The 23,375-nt window shown below is 43.7% G+C and overlaps 1 protein-coding gene and 1 long non-coding RNA gene across 12 annotated transcripts in view; one reads left to right on the top strand and one right to left on the bottom strand.

Moving 5' to 3' along the window:
* GRID1 (glutamate ionotropic receptor delta type subunit 1) overlaps window positions 1–23,375 on the top strand; it is a 538,463-nt gene that overhangs the window by 38,450 nt on the left and 476,638 nt on the right. For 8 of the 11 annotated variants that reach the window (XR_014852992.1, XR_014852991.1, XR_014852993.1 and 5 more), the window contains exon 2: window positions 20,246–20,401. Coding sequence is in view for 7 of the 11 variants with exons in the window: in XM_085064174.1 (XP_084920300.1) it covers window positions 20,246–20,401 (156 nt within the window). In the remaining 4 variants the exon portion in view is untranslated. Of the gene's footprint in view, window positions 1–17,709; window positions 18,112–20,245; window positions 20,402–23,375 lie in introns of those variants that run through there. The other 3 variants (XM_085064172.1, XM_085064173.1, XM_085064176.1) reach the window with 1 other exon arrangement.
* LOC146435537 (uncharacterized) lies at window positions 16,834–17,617 on the bottom strand. Its single transcript, XR_014853083.1, has 2 exons — window positions 17,481–17,617; window positions 16,834–17,026 (listed from the first exon to the last, which is right to left on the bottom strand). It is a non-coding gene; the product is annotated as an uncharacterized LOC146435537 (long non-coding RNA).

Genomic DNA, 23,375 nt, shown 5'->3' on the forward strand with positions numbered 1-23,375 from the left:
TATGAAAATAAAGTGTGACTGATGGCCATATTAGGAGTGGGTTTCAGGATGGCTTTTTTTCGTAAAACTGTTACAATTTTCAAATAAATAAGGGCTTTCTTTATGCCACTTTACCATGATCACTCATAATTTGAAAATAAAATATGTATTTTTCACTTCTTAGGATTGGAAATAAGCACTTCAATTATCTTTTCATTTACCTGAGAGTGAGATTTGATCCCCAATTAATATTGCTTGCCTGAAAAGAAGGACTTGAGTTGTGTGTTAAAGGTCATTGAGTTGCAGACACCCATAATGGAACTGTCTTTGGCAATGATTAAAGATGCCAAACAATAGTGGCTGTCAGCACTGCTTGGGCTGTTAGATCCCTGCATCCTTTCTCTTCAGAGCAACTGATCAAAGGCAAAATTGACAGCAAAGTCACGTTTTTCGAGACAAGAGGTCTAAAGGATGGCAGGTTCGAAAGTGTAATGTGCAGGGGCTGAGGAAAAAGGATGTGTGGGAAGGAAGTGTGTTAACCAGATGGCTCCACTTTGCTGTTTTTGGGAGCCCTTGAAGAGAGTGAGGGGGAGATCAAGGCAGCAAGTTTCTGCCTGAGCAGGGTTTGAGCCAAAGGGAGCTCTGTGTCTGCTCTTCACCTCGCTGGTTCAACTCGACAAGGCTCAAGGTACACCCTGTAAATAAACTCCCTGGTACTTCTCATCGTTGGAGCACACTGCTCTGAAGTTGGACACTGTATGGTGCTAATGTGAATCCTCTTTCTTGAAATGTACAAGCTCCAATTTGCTTTTCTCTTCAGATCAATTTAAAAATATAACTTTCACAACTGTTTAATTTGAGGGCTTCTGTTGATTAGGACTTCCAGTTCCATGGGAACCACTCAGTATTGGCTAAGTGATATCTGTGTGCACCTTGGTGACCTTTAGAACAGTTTAATTAAAGTGATACAAAATTCCTCTGGAGACCCATCTCTCCAGGCTAACAGCAGATATTACCGTCCTCTAGGGCTCCATTTAGGGAATCCTGTGACTTTTTAAAGACAAAGCAAATAGGGATTCTAGGCTACAGCAAAGGAACAAAGTGAAATATAGAGATGAAATAATATGGCACGTCCTGTAACATTGCTCTAACAACCTTACCAGTAGTTACTACTAAAATACTCTGTGGTAAATGATATGCAAGCAGCCTTTAACCTAACAAATGAGAGGAGGGGGGGAAAAGAGATATTATTAGCAAGCATAAGATGAATCATGACTATATATTCTCCAAAGTGGTGAAAACAATATCTATTTGTGTTCTACTTGAAAGAGATTTCAGCATGTGGGTACATTGATTATTTATTTGCTGCCACTTGAGATAACCACCATTAATTTATATGAGTGTGAACAAACTTTGAGTAGTGCCCTTTAAGTTAATTGCAGGGAATGTTTTAAAATTTTAGTTTTAGAATTATTTGTGCCATTTTAGTTCCTCATCGCAGCTGTTCTTGATATTATTCATTATTCCCCATCTTGTTACTGAATTATATTTTGTGAACTAAGTGAGGTTGCTGTGATTTGTGATGACATATGGTTTACTGAATTGCCATGATCTCCTGCTAAACTTGTGTGCCATTAGTTTAAGACTCTTCGAATTTTAGAAGAATACTTCACTGACAGTGGATTGACTAGAAAAACAGTGTGTTTCCTTTATATGACATCTATAGGACACAAACAGGAACTTCTCCTGCCCACCCCAAAAACCACAGTCCATTTGCATTTAGTCTTGATCTTCTGGCCAAAGTACAGTGCTTACTGTAAGCTGTGTCTCTGAGAGAAAGGAGAACACCAGTTTGCTTTCTGGGTGCATGACTGAAAAGACCAATATTGAAAGTAGTTTGGGTGCCTTTTCATGAAGCAGCTTTTTTTTGTTTCTATTTTTTGTTTGTTTTGTTGCTGTTCTTGATGACCTTTCTTAGCCTGGCTGAGTTCAGGCTATAAAACAGCACATGTTGTGCATGAAAAAAAAATCCAATGCAAATTTTTTGTCAAAACTATTCAATTTTCCTCACATATTTACATCAACCTGTCTTAAGCTTAACACAGTGACCTCATTTTGGTAGCAAGGCAGTGATTTCTACCATTTCTCTAGCTTCTGACGGGGAAGCAAATCCTGTGTTCTGGGATGGAAGGCATTATAATCCTGTTGGTTCAGACATCAAACTGCTTTGTCAAAGTGCTGTAGAGGAATAGCAAAGAAGACAATTCCTGTCCTGGGCAGCTGTTGCTCCCAGTTATCTGACAGACTGACAGAGAAACACAATGAGGAGCTGTGGCAAGGCAGGGGTGAAGGCTGAGGCAACAGCAGAGACTGCAGTTGAGGTGAAAGCAATTGAGAGTGGGAACAGAAATCGTATGTTGATATCCCTGAGAAACTGCCAGAGTATAAATTGCCCCTGACAGTGCTGAGCTATTTCTTCCTGTGTTTGCTTGCCCTGTGAACAGCTGAGTGTTTATGGGTTCTGTTGGAGTCTGTAGTCCTAATTAAACCAGTGATATAAACTCTTCCAACTTTATGCTGATATGAATACACAGTGACCCACTTCAAAAAAATCAATCACAGTTTCATTAATTGCATTAGAACCAGAAGTTTGTGCTTTAAAGGAAGCTAAAATCTGGATATCGGGCCATTTGATGACTTAATTAGGACTAGAAGTCAATGATAGTCAAACTTACTAGAGCTGATACAGTCCTCTATTGACCTTTATTATGAATGCTTTATTTTCATGGTTAATATGTAAGAAAAATGCATCCTTCAGGCACTCACAAATTTAATGCAGATATATCTGATTCTAACTCTCTCTGTTCTAAGAAAGACCTTTTTTTCCCCTTTTTACCTATGGTTTTGTTTAATTTTTCAGAGAAAAAAGTAGTTGCTATTTTTCCTGTAGTTGTTACAGATCTCTCGGAACTTCTCTCATGAGACACCTTCTCTTGTGGAGATCAAAGAACAAAATCATTTCTGTCATATTTGTGGATCACTGCAATATATAATTTTGTGTGTGTTGTGCTATTTAAATGACAGATCGAAAACAATTACATGAAAGTGTAAATTGCTTTTAAAGTACATTAGAATAAGAAGAGTTACACTATTCAGAATGTGTACCCAACCTGCTTGTTGATGTTTAATGGCTCAAATTCTCATAACCAAAGGCATTAGTATTACATGTTGTAGCACCATCAACACAGCTGAACTGCAGCTCCTGAAGTCAGAAATCCTATACATTAAAAAGAAACCAACAGATGGCATTTTATAAGCCTCATGTTTCATTGTCCTATAAATAGAGATTATCAAATGCATAATGAGCACCCAGCAAGAATAATATTCCTTCTCTGTTAACTACTTTATTAATCATAAGCAAGCAACTAATACCTTTTTTGCCTCTTGCTGGTAGTTCTGTATGTAATATATCTGGTAATATTATCTTAAGATTGTATTTATCTGTGAGTTAACATTTCAAGTGGGACAGAGAGAACAGAAGTAGCACCCACTTTTATTTGGTCTTCTGCTAATCATATTCCTATAATGTGCATATACTGGTATTATGATTATATTATAGTTTTTTATTAAGGATGGATTTCAAATGGTTAGAAATCAGATTTTCTTTTCCTAGAAGTGAGAGTAGTAACTGGCAATTAGGTATAACATAAGTCTTAGTTGAAAGGAGGTGAAAGAAATTGCTTTTAAAATAATAATAATGCCAGGTAGACAAAGATGGCTTATGGATGGTGTAACCAGCAATGCAGGAGAAATGTCAAAAAATGGTTATAGGAGCATTTGGCTTGTAGAAAAATCAATCTAAAAGGGTGTTACATAAAAACTGTGCCTTTTATTATGATGTTGCCTTAAGACTATTATCCTGTATCCTGTTGTTATGAGGTTCTTTCTGCTGTAATGTTGCTCTGCCTTCTCTCATATAAGTCCCTTCATGTTATTTACTGTCTTTTGTGGAAGGAATGCAATCTGCTGCTTTAAGTCATGTAAGAAGTAATGAACTAAACCATCTTGTTAAAATAGATCAGCAAATCAAAAGTGTGCTTTGGAACAGAGAAGGTATTACACAGAAAAGAACCCTCATTATTTTACACATCTCCTTTCCTTGAGCATACAGAGTCCCGTCAGCTTATTTAAGGCCTTGCTGGTGCTACATCCATGAAAAGGTTTTGGTTTTGCAGCAGCAGTTTCTAGTGATTCCTTGGTGTCTCGGGTTAATGATAAGACTCTCTCTCTTCTGAGAGCGAAGGGCCCCGACACCCCCTCCCCCACCCCTAACAGAACTTTTTAGATGGAAGTGAAGAAAAAACTATTTATTTAACAAAACCACGCAGAGTGCCCTACAAGGCACAGGGGAAGGGGAAAAAACAAGGTGAAAGGCAGTTATTCAACCTGATTAAAAAGTCCTTTTCTCAGACGCAGTCCCTCTCCTCCTCGCCCCCCACCCGGGGCCGGGTGGAGCTCCCTGGAGAGCTCTGCTGTCCTCTGGCCCTCCTGGGTCTCCGGGTGGCAAAGCAGATCGAAGAGAAGGGGTCTAAACGAGGAAGAAAAGAAGAAGAATGGAAAAAACGGGAACAGAGCTCACTCCGACCCCCGTCCAGCACGCAGTCTCTGCCGGGCGACGAATCCTCCCCCGGAGCGAGGCTTGGAGAAAATGTTTTCAAAACAACCCGCGTTTCTCTCTGCGGCTGGGTGCAGTTAAAGAGACAGGACCACACATTTTTACACATTTTTTCTTTCTTGGGCATATAAGCCAACGATAGGGGATAAAGGATTATCATATCATCAATCCAAGACACTTGGCAAAGGTTAATCTCTCCCCAGATTACAGGTCATCTGTGGCTTCCTCAGCTCTCAAGAAGAGGGAGATGGTTCTTACCAGCATTTGCTTTGGTTTCCAAAATTCTGGGGTTGATATGTACACAGAGAGTCATACTTATTTTGAATACTTCTTTATTTTATTCCATAAATGTTTTTGTGAGGTAAAATTCTTGCAAACATACAAAGGGAAGCTTTGTTCTTGAATTAATTGTTTTGCACTGTCAGCAGATAATGTCATGAAAGGAATAAAACATCTTTGTCTTAATGAGGAATGAGACCAGTAGCCTGATAATAGTTTCATTAATGACTATTCGTCTGTTAGTCAAAATGCATAAAGAATGATCACAGGGCTGTGATTTGGACCTGTGGCCGTGAATGGCTTTTTATGGGTGGAACTTGAGTTTACACTGCAGTTTTTTTGGTGCAGCCACTCTGCTGACCCCAGAGCCAAGTTGGCTCCTTCAGGTCCCTCCTCAGAGCCAGAGGCTGTGCTGTTGGATTAACAGGACTGTGTTAATCCACCAGGGGTGTGGTGTTGGGAAAGGAGTACAAAGCCTGGGCTATCCCTGGGATGAGCCCAAACACTCAGTTCTTGTGCAGTCAACCACTTTGCTATCCTTGTCTGGGACTGTGATCATTAAATCGTAAACAAGGGATTGATTTTTATATTCCTGTTGTCTTTTCAGAGCAATGACATATAGAAAGCTGGATTCTGTTCTGACTTATGTATCATTATCAAAGTACTAAAGGCAGCCATATATTTTGCAAGGGTATTCTTGACAAACTTTCTACTGGTGGGGAAAAGGAAAATGAGCTGGAGAGGTGAAAACCAGAGCTACTTAGCAGTAGCTAAGAACTCAGCTTGGAGAAATTTCATGCATTTCAAACTGTCCAAGACTGAGGTCAGACCCATTCTTGGCCATTTGGCTTTGTTTCCTCACCTATACTTCATTGTCTCTTGAAATCTGAACCAGCATCCTGAGGTGCTGCCTGTGCTGCTTGCCAGCATGGTTTGTGAACTACAGAGAAGCTAGTGCTGGCTGTGGCCTTGTGTTGAAAGGGAATTTACTGTCCCTTTAAACCCTCTTTCTCTAGCACTAATCCAAAGCAATTAATTCTTCTTCCTGTGGGCTAGAAAGCTTATTCTTCTTGTGAGCTGATTTGGTTATCTGTAGCTGTATTAATTTAGTGATCTGATTGTTTGAACCTATTGGTTTAATTGTAACTGTTCACAATTTTTTTCATTGCATTATTCCATCTTTAGTTTAGTAAAACTGTACAATGAATTAGCTTAGAACAACTATAGTTATTTAAATGTTTTTTTTCATGTTCAGCCCTGAAATAAATTCCATAATTGCATAGTACAGATTTATTCTGCAACATTGCAGCAAGATGAGCTCAAGGTTACAGAAACCAACAGATGAGACTTTTGCTTGCCTCTTGTTTTTGTTTCGCCACCAGTGTTCAAGAGTCCCTTTTAGACTCCGTCAGTATTCTGAATTTGTTTCTCGTCTATAAGCAATATAAAGCCTGATTGTGTGCTAATGGAAAATCGTTTGAGCTGCTGTGTTGCCACCTTCATCAACAGAAGGGTGTTTTCATCCTGTGCACACAAATTCACACGATTCACTCCTAACTACAGAGAGTGAGAACTTCCGCTCCAGCATTTAGAAGTCTAAATAGAAGAAATCATTCACTCTGCTTTTAAAATGCATCCTCTGTGGCCATATTAGTTAAAACACAACAAAATGTGGAGCCCAACACTGATGGAATTGAACAGGATGCTGCCACTGGGGGACAGAGGTGCTGCCAGCCTGTGCCTGTGTACCTGGTTAGCAGGTATCCTGCAGGAAACACTCTCTTAACCTCAGTAGCGAACAGAGTAGGTTGCAGTTTCCATCTACTTAACCCTGTCAGACAAATCCAGGGATTGTTCTCCATCTAGTGGCAGTTAGCCCTGTGGTTGGCCTGCAGAGCCAGGCTATGGAGCCACATAATGGAAACTTCTGAACCTGTGGTCTTTGCCAGTAACGATCAGCATGATATGCTGATCATCTGTGACTCTGAAGGACCCAACAGGTTTTTATCTCTGCTCCTGTGGTTTTTGTAGTCAGGCAATGATGTGGATGGGTGGGCAAAAAGAAAAGGAATGATGTTGCTGATGAAGGGCTTTGGCTTCTGGGGCCAGAAATGCCTCTGCTGAAAACAACACTGGGCCCAGATTATAATGCAAAATTCATCTCAGATTATGACACAAAATGCATGCATCCATATCCAGTTTCAGTTTGAAAGAAGAAAAGGAAATTTCTACATTGCTAACATGGATCACACATTGCCAAAATTTTGTTGAATTGAGTGTCTTGGGCATGCTTGGCTGAAAAGAAAAATGAGTAGGAAAAGACATCTCTTGAGTCAGGTATTGCAGCTAGTAATTACATATGCTTGTCAGGTTAAGAAAAAAAAGTTATGAGGTTTGTTTTCTTAAATGGAGGAGAGGATGGATAACTGTGAATGGATAAAGTGCACAAAAGAAGCAGGGTTTTGCAGGGATATGTCTTGTTAAAATTGTTCCTTTCTTTAATAGCTCTTCAATGTGGAATTAGAGGGAGGTAGAAGTTCACTAAGAGGTGTGTGTAATGTATTTATTAAGAGGCTTCCTTTATGTGTATAAGGCAAAGGTGATCAGTAGCTAGTTTGCAGCTAGTCTGAGCTTTCAAAAGAAATCCAAGTAGGTGCTACAGAGTGCCAGGAGTAGAGGAGTGACTGAAGCAAAAGTGTCCAGCTGCTCTCCATGGTGTAGCAATGCTGAGAGCAATTGCAATCTGCTAGGTGGGATAAGGACCCCTGGCAGTGAAACAAGGAACAATGCAGAAGTGACAATTCCAGTGTGGTGATACTGGGCCAGTCTGGTTTTCTTCTCCTGTTGCATGTAAATTTTGATTTTGCCCAATCCTGGGGTGGGGGGAACAAGGGGCAAGTCATTCTCTTGTGTGGACTGTTCCTAAATCAGATGCAGAAGGTTTTTGGGGTTCATGAGGACTATTGGATTTGTTGCTGATCCTCCCGAGCCCCTCTCTGTAAACCCGGTTAATTCAGTTGACACAGAAGAAGGTGGTAGAGCAGTTATGGCTTTTATTCATTTTTCTGAACTGGTTTGCCCTTAATTAAGGACATCCATGAATGCAGGTTGGAAAGAGAAGCTTGGAGTAACCAATAGGATGGCAAGGGGTGCTATGCCACCTATCTCTCCTAAAGGCATTTTACTTGGTGATTTATGGGAACTATGTGAAATGATTGAATAAAGACTGCATCTTCACTTAGGGTTTCTACCGGATTTCTTTAGATCCTGACAGTAAATCTGCTGCTTGAGAGGGAAACCTGTCTTTTAATAAGCCCAAGTAGGTGGTGAAGTCAAAGATCTCTAAACAAACGCAGGGAGGAGGCTAAAATATAATTTATTCCTAACGGTAAGTCTGTCAAAAGCTTAAATGACTAACAACAATTTAGAGATGATGTTCCAAACAAAGCTCAGAAACAGAATCTTGCTTTGTTATAACACATGAAACAAAGATCACTCTGTACTCTGATTTTTGTGTTTTGGTGCTTCTAAGTCCTGAGTGAAACAAGGAGCTTGTGGTATCAAGGGGAAAGACTGGCTACTCTTGTGTCTTCACCATGTACTGGGTGAGGAAAAGGGTGACAGGTTTTGTGGATCTGCAGATAGACCAGCACAGATTATGGCATTGATGCACTTCCCTGTATTCCTGCAGAAGAAAGGCAGAAGTGGAAAAGTATGGTCCTTGTGCATTATTACAAACAATCCACTTTGCAAAGTGGGATTATCTGGCAAACCAGTAAGATAACTAGGAGGTTTTTACCAACTTGGGAAAACAAAAGCGCAGTCTGCACAGAAATTTTGGAGAGGTATTTAAAGGTTATTTTTGCAACAGAGCAGGCACTACCCCAAGGAAACTGGTCAAGTAATGATATGGTGGTGATAAATCTGGAGGGCTGCTTGAGAGCATGAAACTCTGTAATGATTTCATACCCTCAAGTATGTAATTTAAAATGTAGGTGTAAGGATATATTTTGGGCTTAAGGTTTGTTTTTTTTTTTCACCTTGCCCCCTCACCCTGCATGTTTTTATTTAATGTAAAGTCTTCTTCCAAGAGTGCTTTGCTTACTTGCTTGTGGACTCTTGCATGACTTAGAGCAGTACATGAATCTTCCTGTGTTTCCAGGGAGCAGAAATCCCTGCCTTATTATGCTCTAAAAGGTCAAAGGCAATTTAATAACTTTATCTCTCTGGAAAACAAGCATGTTTTTTTAGGTAGGAATGGAAAAAAAAAAAGGATTTTGCATTTTGAAAACAATAATCTAAAGCACATTATAGTTGTGTAAGTGTGAAGTGCTAAAAGCTTCTATTACTGAGACCATACTGGTGTAAATCCTCAGTACATGTTGAAGTCAGTAATATTATTCGTAATTCTATTATATAGTCTCTGTAAAAAAAGGAGAGCTGCTGGGAAATGCAATTCAAATCTGGTCTTAAAGTGCTTTTCTAAGGGCTGTATCCTGCCAGCATTTTAAAAATGAGAATAGTAATCGATGTCATTGCTTAAAAATCAATGTTGCCTGGTCTAGTCATGTGTGATAATACAGCAATGCAGCAAACAAAGCTATTTCAGCTGCAGACTTGCATTCAGCTGGATAGCATGTAGCTGTAGTAAAATATGTGGCTATATAGTGCAGCACAGTTTGGACTGGGAGCAAGGTAAAAGTGTATTTAGTTATATTATGAAGACATTGGAGAACGTGGGAACTTCAGAAACTGTTGGTCAGTGAAGTTTCATTAGGGTACAGTGACAGGGACTGTGACTCATGGAGTGCTGGATGCTTAAAGCGGCGCCTCTTTTTTATCCTCCCTGCCCTTTTCATAAACCCTTTACTGCAATATCTCCAAGTTTTCAGAAGACTGGAAAAAATGTTTGGGCGTCTTTATGTTCTTTCTCAGAACTGTTGAGTCAAGTATATAGAGTAATAGTTTTAAGTACACTTCTAGTAAGAATCAGTAAAGAGAGGTCATAATTTCCAGTGTTTTCATGTGTTGTGTACCAGGAACCAAGGTGTATTGGAGCTCTTAAACTAATTTGTACTTTTCTTCTGTAGCTGAAACTTCTACACTATGGCAATAACCCCCAAACAGTGCTCTGTGGAATGCTGCAAAGTCAAGTGGTCCTGGCTTTCCTATTTCCACTGGCCACACTATGGATTACTGCAAACGGATCTGTGAAACCCTTGTTTTCAGCTGAGGTTGTGTGAATGGCAAGGATAGGTGTTGAAGGGATGAGGCACCACTAAGATGTGGCTTACATGACTCAAACCATTGGAAGGGTTGTGAATGCCTGGGTGTGTTCATAGAAGTAGTTTCTTTTCAGGGAGCAGCATAAAATGCCAACAGAAAATCAACCTGACATAAACAAACTTCTTGACACAGGGAAACCTGGGTTAGAAAGCTGTTCTTGCACACAAACACCTTCTACAGCCTAAAGTAGAAAGGAAGCAGTGTGCTTTTCCTTTTCTCTCTCTCTTTCTCACCAGGCCATATGGAAATATTTCTAGGTGGTTTTACTTTTTTTTTAAATTCCTTTTTCTCAAAAGAGGTGTATATTCTTCCCCCGCTCCTTTTCCAACACCTAGTCATCAGGACACCCCTTTCTCATGTGGGAGATCTAGTTCAAGTGCTTACTCTAGCAGAATAGAAGAAATTACTTGAATGTAACTTAGAGGGGGGTATAACCAGCTTGTAGCTCTGGGTGGCTTTGTCTCTGGAGCTTTTCTTATCCATCTCAATATAAGGTATTGTCCCCTATTTTACATACCTTTCCCCACTGTGTGATTAAAAAATTAAAAGAAAAAGAAATCATTAGACATCTGAAGTCCTGTCACTCAGGTCAGCAGTGGAACTTGGATACTGAAAATTTGCATCTAGACTCAGCTAAGTGGAGTGGCTGGTCTCAAGTACCATAAATAGCACTTTCTGTTTGAAATTATTTAAAATAAGATATTTTTTCCTAATCTCTGTAGGATCTACAAACTTGAAATTACTTAAAATTACTTGTTTGACCAGGCAAAAATAAACCTACCGTGTTTCCCCTATACCTCCTAGAGAAGTAGGACAGCTGACTGAGTGCAGGAACTGGGGAAAGGAACTTGATGTTCACCCTTAAATTGAGAACTGAATACAATGTTCATGCAACAGTCCACTCAATTAGTCATGAAATGAATCGGTGGCTGTGGTGGGAATGGAGCCCAGGAATCATGGCCCCTCTGCTCCAATGGCTGGATTGCACTGCCTTTAAAAAAAAGTATCCCCTTCTTTGAGTAGAAATTTAAGATATACCATGACAGTTTACCCTACTGTTTGTCTTGATTTTTTTCTTTCCTTTTTTTTCTTTCCTCTAGGGGATAAAAAATACAACAAGCAAATACTTTGGTAGAATAATTTAAGTCAGGCATACAATAAGAAGCTGACGTTTCTGCTAAAAAAAAAAAAAATCTTCATTTCAACCCTTCTTGGAAACACGAGTATGAATTATCAACTCCATTATAGGGAATATTTTCCCAAAGAGAGCACAGATCCCATGGAGAATATATTCTGTGTGTGACTACCATTAAAGCTAATAGAGTCACTGAGAAGGCCGATTCTGTGCCTTGTTTGTACAAATGGTTGCAGAAACACACTGAGAAGCAAACAAACCAACTCCACCCCAAACAAAAAACCCAAGCCACCAACTCCATGACACAGCATTGCAAGACAAAAGAGAGGCCTTACCTACTGGTAGAAGTGACCCATTGTGAGACAGTCACTAAACATAATATGGTTTGAAATGGACTGTTGAGAAAGATCAGGGCTTTTTTTAAGGTAAAATTGCTTTCCCTTTAGAGTACTTTCCATTGTGAGGCTTTTAGAGGACTCTGCACACGCAAACTGCATCAGCATTTAGTGACGGCAAAGGATTGAATTAGTGCGTTTGAAAAGGTCCCTATTCTTTGCCTGAGATGCAGAAAGGGCAGCGTTCAAGTTTCTGGCTTGTAGCAAAATATTTCTGCTTACATCACTTCTCGCTGGAGTTTGCAGTGAAGTAGGAACAAACACGAGATCAGTTACTGTGTCTTGGCTGGAGGGTAGAACTTTTTAAATGTACATGTTCAGACTTTTCTGGTTCTCTGCTTCACCGTGCAGCAGCATCTACTTTGCTGGTTTTGTTACTGTCTAGATGGGTAAAGTGAGAAGTGGCAGGAATGTGACTTCACCCAGCTGAGGTGAACTGCAGGTTAAATTCTAGTAACTTGCTTTTTCCTCTGTCTGGCATACCCACCAATTGCAGCTTCAATCAATTCTAACAAAGCAAGCATGTATTTTTATGGTCAGGTGTTGGGAAGTATTGTAATAGTGGAAGTACTGGGATATGTATTCACAGTGAAGTATCTATAAAACATAGGTGTCATTCTTGGCTTATTACTGCCTGTAAAATTGGCCAGTACCTATTTCTGGGGAATGCACAAGGAATGACATCTGGGGTTTTTCCTGTTATGATTTTCCTTTTCGGATGTGTCTGTCTCTTTGGGTTGCTGTGATGGCAGAGGACAGCTGTCCTAGCAATGCCTTATTATCAGTAATAGGCAGCTCATTGAACAGCTCATGAGACTGGACTGTGTGTACTGTGTGGATGGATCAATGAGGCATGCAAGATGTTTCTGAATGGAGTTCCCCTGGAGATGGTTTTGTATTGGAGAATCTTGTAAATGAGTTCTTTCCCTCAGATGATTGCCAGTGAAGTTAGTTCAGAGATTATATTGATATGACTACTATTAAATTAGGAAATATTGACAAATGCTTTTACTTGGAGAGCCTGTGTTCTTATGCAACTGTACTGTAACAAAGATGGCAACCACACCTACTTTGCTTCCTTTAAAAAAAAAAAAGGATCTCTCTTCATGAAAACAAACTTACAGAGTTTAGCCTTTTCCAGTTAGTGTCCAGTGGATATAATGACAAGGGGCTTGCTTGGAATTGAAGGAGAAAGATGTTTTCTTGTAACTGCGAGTTATACTCCCGTCCCTTACAGTAATAACAAAGGATTCTTTGGTCACCTGTGTGTTGGAGTTCTCAATAAAACACATACTGGTGATATTAAAATGTTGTGAATAAAGAGATTCCTTTTCTTCTGAATCAAAGTGTTAATTAAATACAAATGCCAAGATAGAGATTACACTTACAGCGCTGATACAACTTGCCTTGCACTACATTAAGAGTGCATTTGTGCAACTAAAAAAATGTGGGAGGCTGGAAAGACCCTTGTCTACTGTAAAGAAAATGCCCATTAAAGAAAAATAGGGTGTGAAAAGTCACAGTTGGAAGAGTAGGGAAGTATATAGGAATCTTATCAAGATGCAACAGATATTGAAGTGATGAAATTAAGCAAACATAAGTATGAATTAAATCAAATCTAGGCTATGTGTACTCTGCTGAATTAAATCAGGTAAAAAATATGGAAATAACAGTGCTTTGCTTTCTTTATGGCATCTTAAAAGGCATGTCAATCCAAATAAAATGTTGACTGTAGCAAAGTTTCAGATTGTTAGTAGGCACACAACAGATTAATCAAGAATGTCAACTGTCCTGCAAAGAACTCTATAATTCAGCAGCCTCTTCTTGCAGACTCTAGTCCATTTAGTCTTGCAAAATTATCATACTATGCTATCAACCATGAAAAGAGAAAAGGTGGTTTCAATAAGCTAAAGGAAGCTTCAATAAAGCAACTGAAACCTCAGCCTGTCACCACAGGAGAATGACAAAATGAATTTTTAACATAAGCATGCACAAAGTTTGGAATTGAGTTAGGCTTGAGGGTTTGCATTACTGTTTGTGAAGAGAAGCACAGCTGTTGAAATGCATTTCTTAGAATAAGAAATTTTACTTTTTTGTGGGTGTATTAACAGTAGACATCTTAGCTATGGGGGAGGGAGGGAGATTGTTACCATGTTGTGTATTAGGATATTTTTTGGGGTTTTTTGTTTTCATTCTCCCAACTCCATAGACTGAGCAGCTAACAATTGGAGGTATTAGCTGCATATTTACACCTGCTTAACTGATACAGAGGAGGAGTTCCATTTGCTTTCAGAAGGAATAACAGTCATTGCTACATGCACACAAATAGATATATACAAACTTATGTGGGGAAACCTCAGGTTAGCTATAGTAAATGGGTGAAACTTGGGAGAAGACTCAAGAAACATTGAATCCTAAAGCCTGAACATAGGCTATGGTAAAAGTCTCAATGTTCTGGTCTTGCAAAGCTCCTGCTTATGAAGCAGTTTTGTAAATGTGAGGTGCTTTCCAGATCCAGGTATATCCTGCAGCCATAGTTCTGATGATGTCTTTCAAAATGTGCTTCGTTCTTGTTATGGCAGCACAGAGGGACAGCGCCCTGGGCACAAGGCTGTGAGTGTGGTGCTGCACAGGCCTTTCAGTTCACCTTTCTAAAATGTTCTATGTTTCTAATGGCAATGCAGTGTTTGGAGTGTAACTCAAGATGTTCTCTTGTAGCAAAACCCATTTGGTACAGGTTTCATGCTATGTTCATTCAGATGACAGATATAAGCACAGCAGTAACTCGTGATAGGTCAGTTTAAAATCACCACAGTGGTTTGCAAAGGTAGTAAGAGCTGTCTGAGGTGTGCACAGAATTGCATCTGTTGCCACAGAGTTGACTAAGCAGCTGTTGCTTGAGTTGGGTTTTTACCTTGCATATTTCTGTTGAGCTGTCATTCTTCCGTGGGCACTGTAAATCCAGTGGTACCTTGTGGAATAAAGTGTCATGCATTGTCCCCTGCCTGATGATGATGGAATATCACAGCAGCTTATAGAATACTTAATATGCAAAATGTTGGTGAATAGATTGGCCTTTTAGTGTTGATAGCTGCACCTAAACAATGTACACCCACTGCAAAGTGTCTGTGCTCCCCTGATTGCAGACAAGGAATGGCAGGGTTGAAAGGAGAGCTCCCATTTATACTGGGCTTACAAATGTAACATTAATTGCTTTTTTTGGAAGGAGGGGAAATCATAGGAGAAATAGTAATTGTTATGGAAAATATAATCCAAGCCAAAGTTGTTGGGATTTTTTTTTTTTTGTTTAGAAAAAAAGAATGGAAGGAGAGGAGAAAGGAAAAAAGAGATAATGCAAATAGTGTGCAAAAAAAATGTAATGCAACCTGAGTTAAAATCAGGCACAATGAAGTTTTGATGTGGCAACTTTTCATCTTGCAGAGATGCCACTGAAGCTGCAATCCTTCTCTTTGCTGTGGTGGATCCATTTATGTCTTATTGTACTTTGCATATTACATATCAGACTTTATAGCATTTGTGATTTCTTCTGTACATTTTTCTGGGTTTTTTTGGTTTTTTTTGTTTTTTTTTGGTCTTCTGACTGTAGCCTTCTCTCTGGTTTTGGACTCTATTTCAGTTAGTCTGTTTCACTGTATTCTGGTCTCTTGTCTTTTCCCCTCTCCATCCCTTGGCTGGGACTGGATCCTTTTTTGCATTCAGAGCATTTGCTCATGGATTTCACAGGACAATTTGTAACTTGTCCAATTCACTGGGTTTAAAGATTTAATATTTCATATTACTATTTTACTATTACTAAAATAGCATCCAGAGGCATCCCAGCTGAGGTCAAGACCTTGCTGTACAAACTAAAGTAGGAGACAAGCCTGCTCCCAAGTGCTTGGAGTGCAACTGACTGGTGTTTGGATGCCTGCATAAATCGTGGGATTAATAGCTGCATATTTCTACAGGTTTTAGGCTAGAATGCCAAAGCACTTCTCAAACACAAATAAATTTAGCCTTCTTTCTTCTATGAAAGTCAGAGACTTGGTTCTGCAGTAACACTTTCCCCCTCTCTAATTCCCACACATGTACTTGTTACTGACATATATATGACTCTGGTCAATATAGGTGCTTAACTTTTTAAAGAGCCTGTGTAAGTCACTAAGTGCATATTGATTTGAAGCAAATGTAAATTAGAATTAATTTTGACTTGCTAACGTAGTCAAATAAGGAACATTTCTATTGATCTCTGTCCCAGAAGCCAATTATCTGGATTAAGTGTTTTTATTACGTGAAATGCAGAGTATAGTATATATCATTCCGCATTGATCAGCGTGAAATTGCATATTTAAGACAAGGACTGTAAGTAAGAGTAGTTAACAAGTGATTTATTTTTAAAAAGCATATCTTGTTGTATTTACCCCCTGCTCTTCCCCGTTCGAATGCTCGGCTTGTAACTACCACTGAATAGGAGGCTGTTGATGCATGTGGATCAACAGGGATTCTTGTTCATATCATTTCCATTTCAGCTTCCTTCCCTTTCACTCCGCTCCATCTATATTGTGTGTTCCCTCCCCCTTCTGCCTCCCCAGCCCCCTTATCTATATTTCCTACTCCTTAGCACTGAGCAGTTCTTGCCGTACTGTGCTCTGCATGAAAAAAATGTTTTCTACATTGAATAAATACATTGCAGCGATTTCTCCCGCAAGCAAGCAATGCTCAGTATCGGGAGCATTCACCGGCGCATGTACAGGTGATGGTTACAAAAAAGTGGGCTGAATACACGACAGAGATGCTGTAGCCAGTGCCAGGGGTACGGGTGCCGCCGGTCCCTTTGTGGCCGCTCTGCCGGGGTTTAGCAGGCGCCTAAACCGCGCCTTCCCTGCCAAGCCCCCGGGCTAGCCGGTCCCTTCCCAGGAGCAGGATGCGGCCACGGCGCGCTGGTTACCAGGCTTGCGAGACGGCAACCTCCAGGAATCGCTCTGCCTCCCGTTATCCAAAGGCTGGCATTATCTGTATGTATCACTATAGCGGTCCGTGCCTCAGCCCCACAGCAACTTAATAATCTTGGTAACATCCTGCTCTCAACTCATTTTCTTGGCAGTAGTTTTAATTACGTTTCGGACTCCTGAATGAATTTGTTTTCTCTGGATCCTCGGTATATTGAGACGCTTGTCACGTTTGGGTGCCTGCAATCACTGATGCGTTTGTTTTAGGGGATGAATTAGTCTTCTGAGCCTGAGCATGTCCAATTTATGAATTAGATTTCATTGAAAGCTAGAAAAAAACAAAGAAAAGGTTCTGCTCTACCACTTTTCTTCCCCACCACCTCGCCCCCAGCGCAGGGGTAAAAACCTCGCATTTCCGTTTCGCTCCTCAAACACGGATCCTGTCCCGGGCCCGAGCGTGTGGAAGAAGGAAGGGGTATTCCCTGCATCCCCCGCTTCGGCGCGGTGCCCCCGCGCCGCCCCCGGTCGCCGAAGTTGGAGGAGCGGCAGCGGGCGCAGCCCCGCGCCCTTACCTGCGGGGGCGTCCCGTGGTGCCGGGCCGGGCGGGGGCTGCGGGAGGCTGCGCAGCGCCGAGCACCTCCGGGCACGGGCTGCGGTCCCGCGGAACAGCCTGCGCCCGGCATCCGGGAGCTGCCCACCCGCCTCGCATCCCTGCGCTTGGAGCATCCGTCCCCTACCCCTTTCCTGGGGGAGACATACATTACATATAAAGATATATATACCTATGTATATAATTCTGGCTAAATGTAAATTTATTCGATCGCAGCCAATCGCCCTGCTGTGGCCCCGGCTCGGCGCTCCCCGCAGCGCTGCGCGCTCGCCCCGGCGCGGCCCGTGCGCCCCGCTGCCCGCCCGCCGCGCCGTGCCCCGGCGGCACCGAGCGCCGAGGCTCCGCAGTCACGTGGCGCGGGGGGCGGGCGGCGGCGGCGGGGGGGCCGCTCCGCAGTTCGCGGTCTGCCGGCGCCCCGGCACACACCGAGCGCTGGAGGCTCCGCCGCGCCGCCTGCCAACCCGGGATCTACCTCCGTGATTTTCTAGCCTCGGCTTTTTTTTTTTTTTTTTTTCTTCCTGCCCATCGCCCGTTTTCCTCAATCTTGGAAAATTCTTGGGGCGCTGGGAGAATTTGGGATTTTTTTTCCAAGAAGGGGGTGTCTGGGCATCTCCCCCCCCGCGTCCGCTGCCTTGCTCCACCTGCCCTTGCGCCTTTTTTTCTTCTTTCCCTCTGTCTGTCTCTCCACCAAACCCGGGCTGATGTGCTGTGCGAGAGGCTGGAAATGGAAGTGTTGATGCTCTGGCTTTTCCCCTGGATATTTCAGTGCGTTTCGGTGCGGGCGGACTCCATCATCCACATTGGTAAGAGAGGGAGCGGGGAGGGTTGGAGAGGGACGCGGTAGATAAATAAATATATAAAGGAAGCGTCTCGTTTAGCCTCGATAATGTCACGGGCAGCGGTGGAACCCAACTCCTCGGAGAGAGGAGGACGGATGGGAGAAAGGCAGCTGTATTCCGCCCCCGATTGTAAAGTTAGGGGCGAAATGCCGCCTGTGCGCCGGGCCGGGAGCGGGCAGGGGATCCGCCGGGGCCGCCGCTGCGGTCTCCCATGTGGCTGGGGAGTCTATGCTTGGACCTGTTTGCGTGGAAGGGCTTTCTTCCCCCCCCCACCCCCCGCCTCCTCGCCACCGAAAACAAACAACCGCCCCCATCACCCGAGCAGGAGTGAGGCATAATCTGAACGTGCTCCCAGGAAAAACTTTGGGGGAGATAATCCCCTGGTTTCCATCCCCTGTCGTAGCAGGTGTCAGCCAAACCGGAATGCGGGGAGCGGAGGGGGAAACTTGGCTGGGAAAGGGTTAGAAAGGCGAGCTTTGCAGCGGCTCTGTGTGAGTGTGTGTGCGTGTGTGTCTATGCGCGCAACTGTTGTGGTTTGAATAAGATCTCATTAAAACCCCTGGGCAGCAAGGAGGCTGGATCAGCAGTGGGAGGAAGAGAGGGATGAATAAGAGGCAAAGGAAAGGCTGATGTGAACTTTTATGGCTTCTGGGAGCAAGGCATGGTGATGTCCGCGGGAAGCCTGGCAAGCAAAAGCGAGGCTCTGCAGTCACCTTTTGGCTGGTGTTGAAAGGTAGCAGCAGGAACGAAAATGAGGATGTTTAGGGGCGGAGAGGGGGGAGAGAATCACTTGTGGAGGATGATAGAGGAGGAAACGGGAGTACGGCCGGGAAATGAAAAGCCGTAATTCCCACCAGCCTTTCGGGGAGGATGGGAGATCAGAAAAAGGAGGGAGCCGGGGCAGGAGCCATCCTGGCGAGGGGATGCTCCACGGAGACGTGAGCAAAGTCCCGTGTCGACCCGAGGCAGGGAAGGGGAGAAGGGGACCAGCCCTGTAACAAGTTTCCCGGCACGGACGGCTCCGGGGCCGGTGAGAAGGAGGCTCCGGTCGTCGCCGCTCGCCTCCGGAGCCTGGGGGCGCAGCCAAGGCAGACAGCATTGCGGAGCCATTAAGGAGACGGGGTCAGCTCTGACCGCAGCGGGGGACTCCGGCCCAGGGGCAGTCCTCAGGGCAGGGCAGACCCCCGCGGCACCGGGGCCAGCCCCGCGGGGAGGAAAGGAGGCGGCGGGGCTGCCTTGGGGAAGGGCCGAGGCAGAAGAGTGGGTGAAGGAGCCTCCGTGGCTCTCCCTCTCGGCCCCGCTTCTCTTGTGCGTGGACGGTGTCACCTCGGCTTCTCCCCGCACGAACTTCAGCCCGAGTGTTGTTTGCTAACTAAGTGCTGGCAGAAAGAGCGGTCCGCTGGGCAGGAGCGAGGAGCTGCTGCGTGCAGAGCTGTGATTCACACGGGCAGTGCACGGAGGCTCAAGCCACAGGCACGCACGGTGTGAATCAGCAGGACTTTTCCAGGCTGGAGAATAATGTCTTTTTTCTTGTTTTGTTGCCAGCTCTAAAGATCTCCCACCGCCGCGCAGAGCAGGGCAGTAAGCCTGGCGTGGGCACACACACGCTCCGTAGAGAGGGATTTTATGTAACACACATCGCCAGATGTTTTCACGTTAACTGCATAAACAGGACAGTGAAATTAAAGCTTCCAGGTTACTGGACACAAATCCTGGCTTCACGTTCGTGCGTGCTTGTAAGCCTCACTAAAACCGCGGTCCCAAAGGCAGCATCCCAGGGAGAGGCGGGCAGCGGGCAAAAAGTTGGTGGAGTTTCCAAGCCTGCTCCTTTTCCCGTCACTGGCGAACAAGTCCATCACCCCTGCGGCTCTGGTTCAGGGCTCCGTAAATGCTGGTGGAGCAGAAGTGGCCAGGAGGAACGCTGCGCTTCCCCGTGCCCGGGACGAGGCCGCCCACGTGTGTGGCCCGGTGCCCTGGGGCTGCCCCAGCCGGTACCGTGCGACACGGCTTGAGCCCTGCACGGCCCAGAGGGGAGCGGGGGTCCCGGGGCGGTGGCGGGCTGAGCCCTCCTCACCCTCTGCCGTCTTCCTCCCCTCAGGTGCCATTTTCGAAGGCAATGCTGCCAAGGACGACGAGGTGTTCAAGCAGGCGGTGTCGGATCTGAACCTCAATGACGACATCCTCCAGAGCGAGAAAATCACTTACTCCATCAAGCTCATAGAGGCCAACAACCCTTTCCATGCGGTGCAGGAAGGTGAGCGCCTCGGGCGGCACCCACGGCGCGGGCGGGTGGGGTGCATGGACGGGACGGGGCTGACGGAGGATGATCCCGTCTCGTCCCATCGGTGGTGAGGAGGCGCCGGTGATAGCCTGGACCTGTCCTGGCGCTCGGCTGGAAACTTTTCTTCGGTCGGAGGTTGGCGCTGTCTTACAAGGAAAGGGGAGGGACGGCGAGGTGCGGCGGCGCCGTGCCCAGCCCAGCCGTGCCCGGCCGTGCGCGCAGAGCTGCCCGGGCTGGGGCGGCAGGACAGGGCAGCGCGGGGCATGGGGGGCTCCACAGCGCTCCAGGCTCCGCCAGTGTGGAGGGAACGCCGGGCCACAGTCGCACCGCTGACCCGTGCCACCAGCGGGGCCACGCGTGGACGCGGCGGGACAGGGCACGGGAAGGGTCCCGCCCGCAGGGAGGGGGTGATGCGACACCGAGGGGCTGGGCAGGGAGACTCGAGTCTTGTGGGAGCGGCCGCGGAAGGTGAGGGGCACAAAGCGGCACTTGTCCCCGAGCATCCGGGGAGGCAGGGCCGGGGTGGCAACCTGAGCGTGGAGCTCCCTCGGGGGTGCTGGGCTAGGGGTGAGGGAGCCAGCTGAAAGCCTTCCCAGAGTTTACAAGAGATGAAAAGTTGGTACGTTGGTAAATCATTCCAATTAGATTTTTTTTTTTTTTTTGCAAAAGGGAAACGTTTAAATTAATCAGCTTGCCTTTACAAATAAGACTTTAAAAAGATATTATTTGTGATTTAATGAAGCGAAGGTTAATTATGGCCTAGGTTATTTAAGAAGCTGTGTTTTTCAGTAGTAATTATTCTAGAAACAGAGCTATTTATATACCCAGACTAGAATATTTAAAAAAATGATTCATCACCAGCCTTACCCTTAGTTTTACAGAGCACAGCGAATCTTTGCCTGTATGAAAATTTGCATTAATCCATATGTATTTATGTCTAAGTTGTGTACATGCAAATTATGGCTACAAAATTATACCAAATGTTAATTTTCATGAACTCTGAACAATTTCTTCTGCTCTCTCTTTTCCTCAGAGTAGGTGCTAGTTAATATTATCAGGAGAAACAGCAATATATATATTTTCAAGGGCCTCATCCCATTGACAGTAGGATTCCTTCTGCTACCCTGAAAACTTAGCAAAGCGATGTGAAAAAAAATCTATGAAAATGGGAAGAAGGGGACTTTAAAAAAAAACTCCACCCACCTATTCAGACAGAGGAAAACAAAAATCCCTAAATAATGGCGGGTTGATTTATTGGCAGAGAATAACCGAACAATTGGATCTTCTTACATTTGCAAAAACTCGGTGTCCTATATTGGAGCTTATTCATATTCATGGAAGTGACAGTAGTTGGCTGGCTGAACAATTACTTTCAACAATGTCTCTTCTCAGAAGTAAAACTGTATGAAACTATTTTGAATGCCCAGGGATCTGAGTTGACAGTCTGGTGGATGGGATCCCTTTGCTCAGTTTTGTTACAAGCAGGAAAGCATGACCAAGTGGAGGATTCTTCTTGGTCTAGTAATATTTTTTTTAATCGAGTTATTTCCTAAACTTGAAGATTGGGATTGCATTTGTGAAGACTACTATGAAAATAAATTCTCTGTTGAAATTTTATGCTGCATCCACAGAAAAGAGCCTGGTCAGCTTTTCAGCCTTTTTGGTGCAGGAGCTTTGTGCTACCTGAATATATGTAAATAAAGATGTTTTCTACTGTCCCTTTCAAGATACTCTTTCAGGGCTCATATGCCTATTGCAGTTAGAATTGGTCTTTGATGAACTGATACCATGCTGGAGAATTACGGGAATGGTTGACTAATGTTCGTAATTCCAAAAAGAACTTCTTATCTATCGCTGCTTCATTAATGCACATCGAGGTGTCTTCATTTGGGAGGACTGCACAATGACCGTTTCTGCAAGTAAAAACTTGCCACGATGGGAGGCCTAAGAAAAGTGTCTCACTTTACTCAATTTCCTGGCTTGCTTTGTTGGTTCAGGTCAGGTCTTTTTTTTTTTTTTTAATTTAAGATTTAATTTTTATACTTTTGAAATTGTTATCCATGTGGACAGAGTAATCCGTGGGATGTACAAGTTGCTGGTCTGTTCTCACTGAGGGTTGACTTGTTGCTCAGTGTTCCTTGGTGTTCTGACTATTCAAAATCTTATTGTTCCTCACTGTCTGGATGTCCTGCTCATTTTGGTAAAATACTGCATGTAGTAGTCAAAATAACCTGGAGCAAATCCGCTGCCCAGACTGCACACCGAATCTTGCTGCCGCACATAAAATGCCCTGACATCCACATTATTCTTCTGCAGCATCTTTCCAAGCAGTGCCATGGAAATCGATGTTGCAAGCCTTAGCTTCCCAGGGATGGAACTTTTTTACAAGTAAAGACCAGTGTGGAGTAAAAGTAGACCCTTGTGATATCACCACCAGAAGAGTTCATGCAAGCAAACCAGTCATAAATACTGTTTTTATTTGAAGTGTCTTTTGCCCAGTTTTGTAAGAAGACATTGTAAATTATTCCTCAAGTCCTCTTAAAAGAGTACTGCAAACAGGGTCCTTCATTTCAGTGATACTGTGCTGGTAAAATCATGGCAAGTCATCTTTCCCCGTACCAATGTCTATTACATAACAACAAGACTTTCATTACTGGTGGAGATAGTTTTTAGCATGTGTTTGTCTTGGCATATACTTTGCAGTTGGGGGACATCTGCACATAGGTAGGAAGCACAGAACAGTAGTACCAGCAGGGTTTTCTTGGAGGAGCAGTGCATTCACAGAACTAAAGGCCAAACAGAAGATACCTTGCTTTTCATACACAGTAGTTCTCAGTCCTGGGAAGTGCTGAGAAATGTTGTAAGATTTTAAGGGGAAAAAAATGCTCTAGGGACTGCTGTGGATAAGGTAACTATTGTGGTAGTTTCTGGTGACTGAAGTAGGTAA

This window comes from Lichenostomus cassidix, chromosome 6 (genome assembly GCF_008360975.1).
Source record: "Lichenostomus cassidix isolate B80296 chromosome 6, HeHo_3.0, whole genome shotgun sequence".
Lineage (NCBI taxonomy): Eukaryota > Metazoa > Chordata > Aves > Passeriformes > Meliphagidae > Lichenostomus > Lichenostomus cassidix.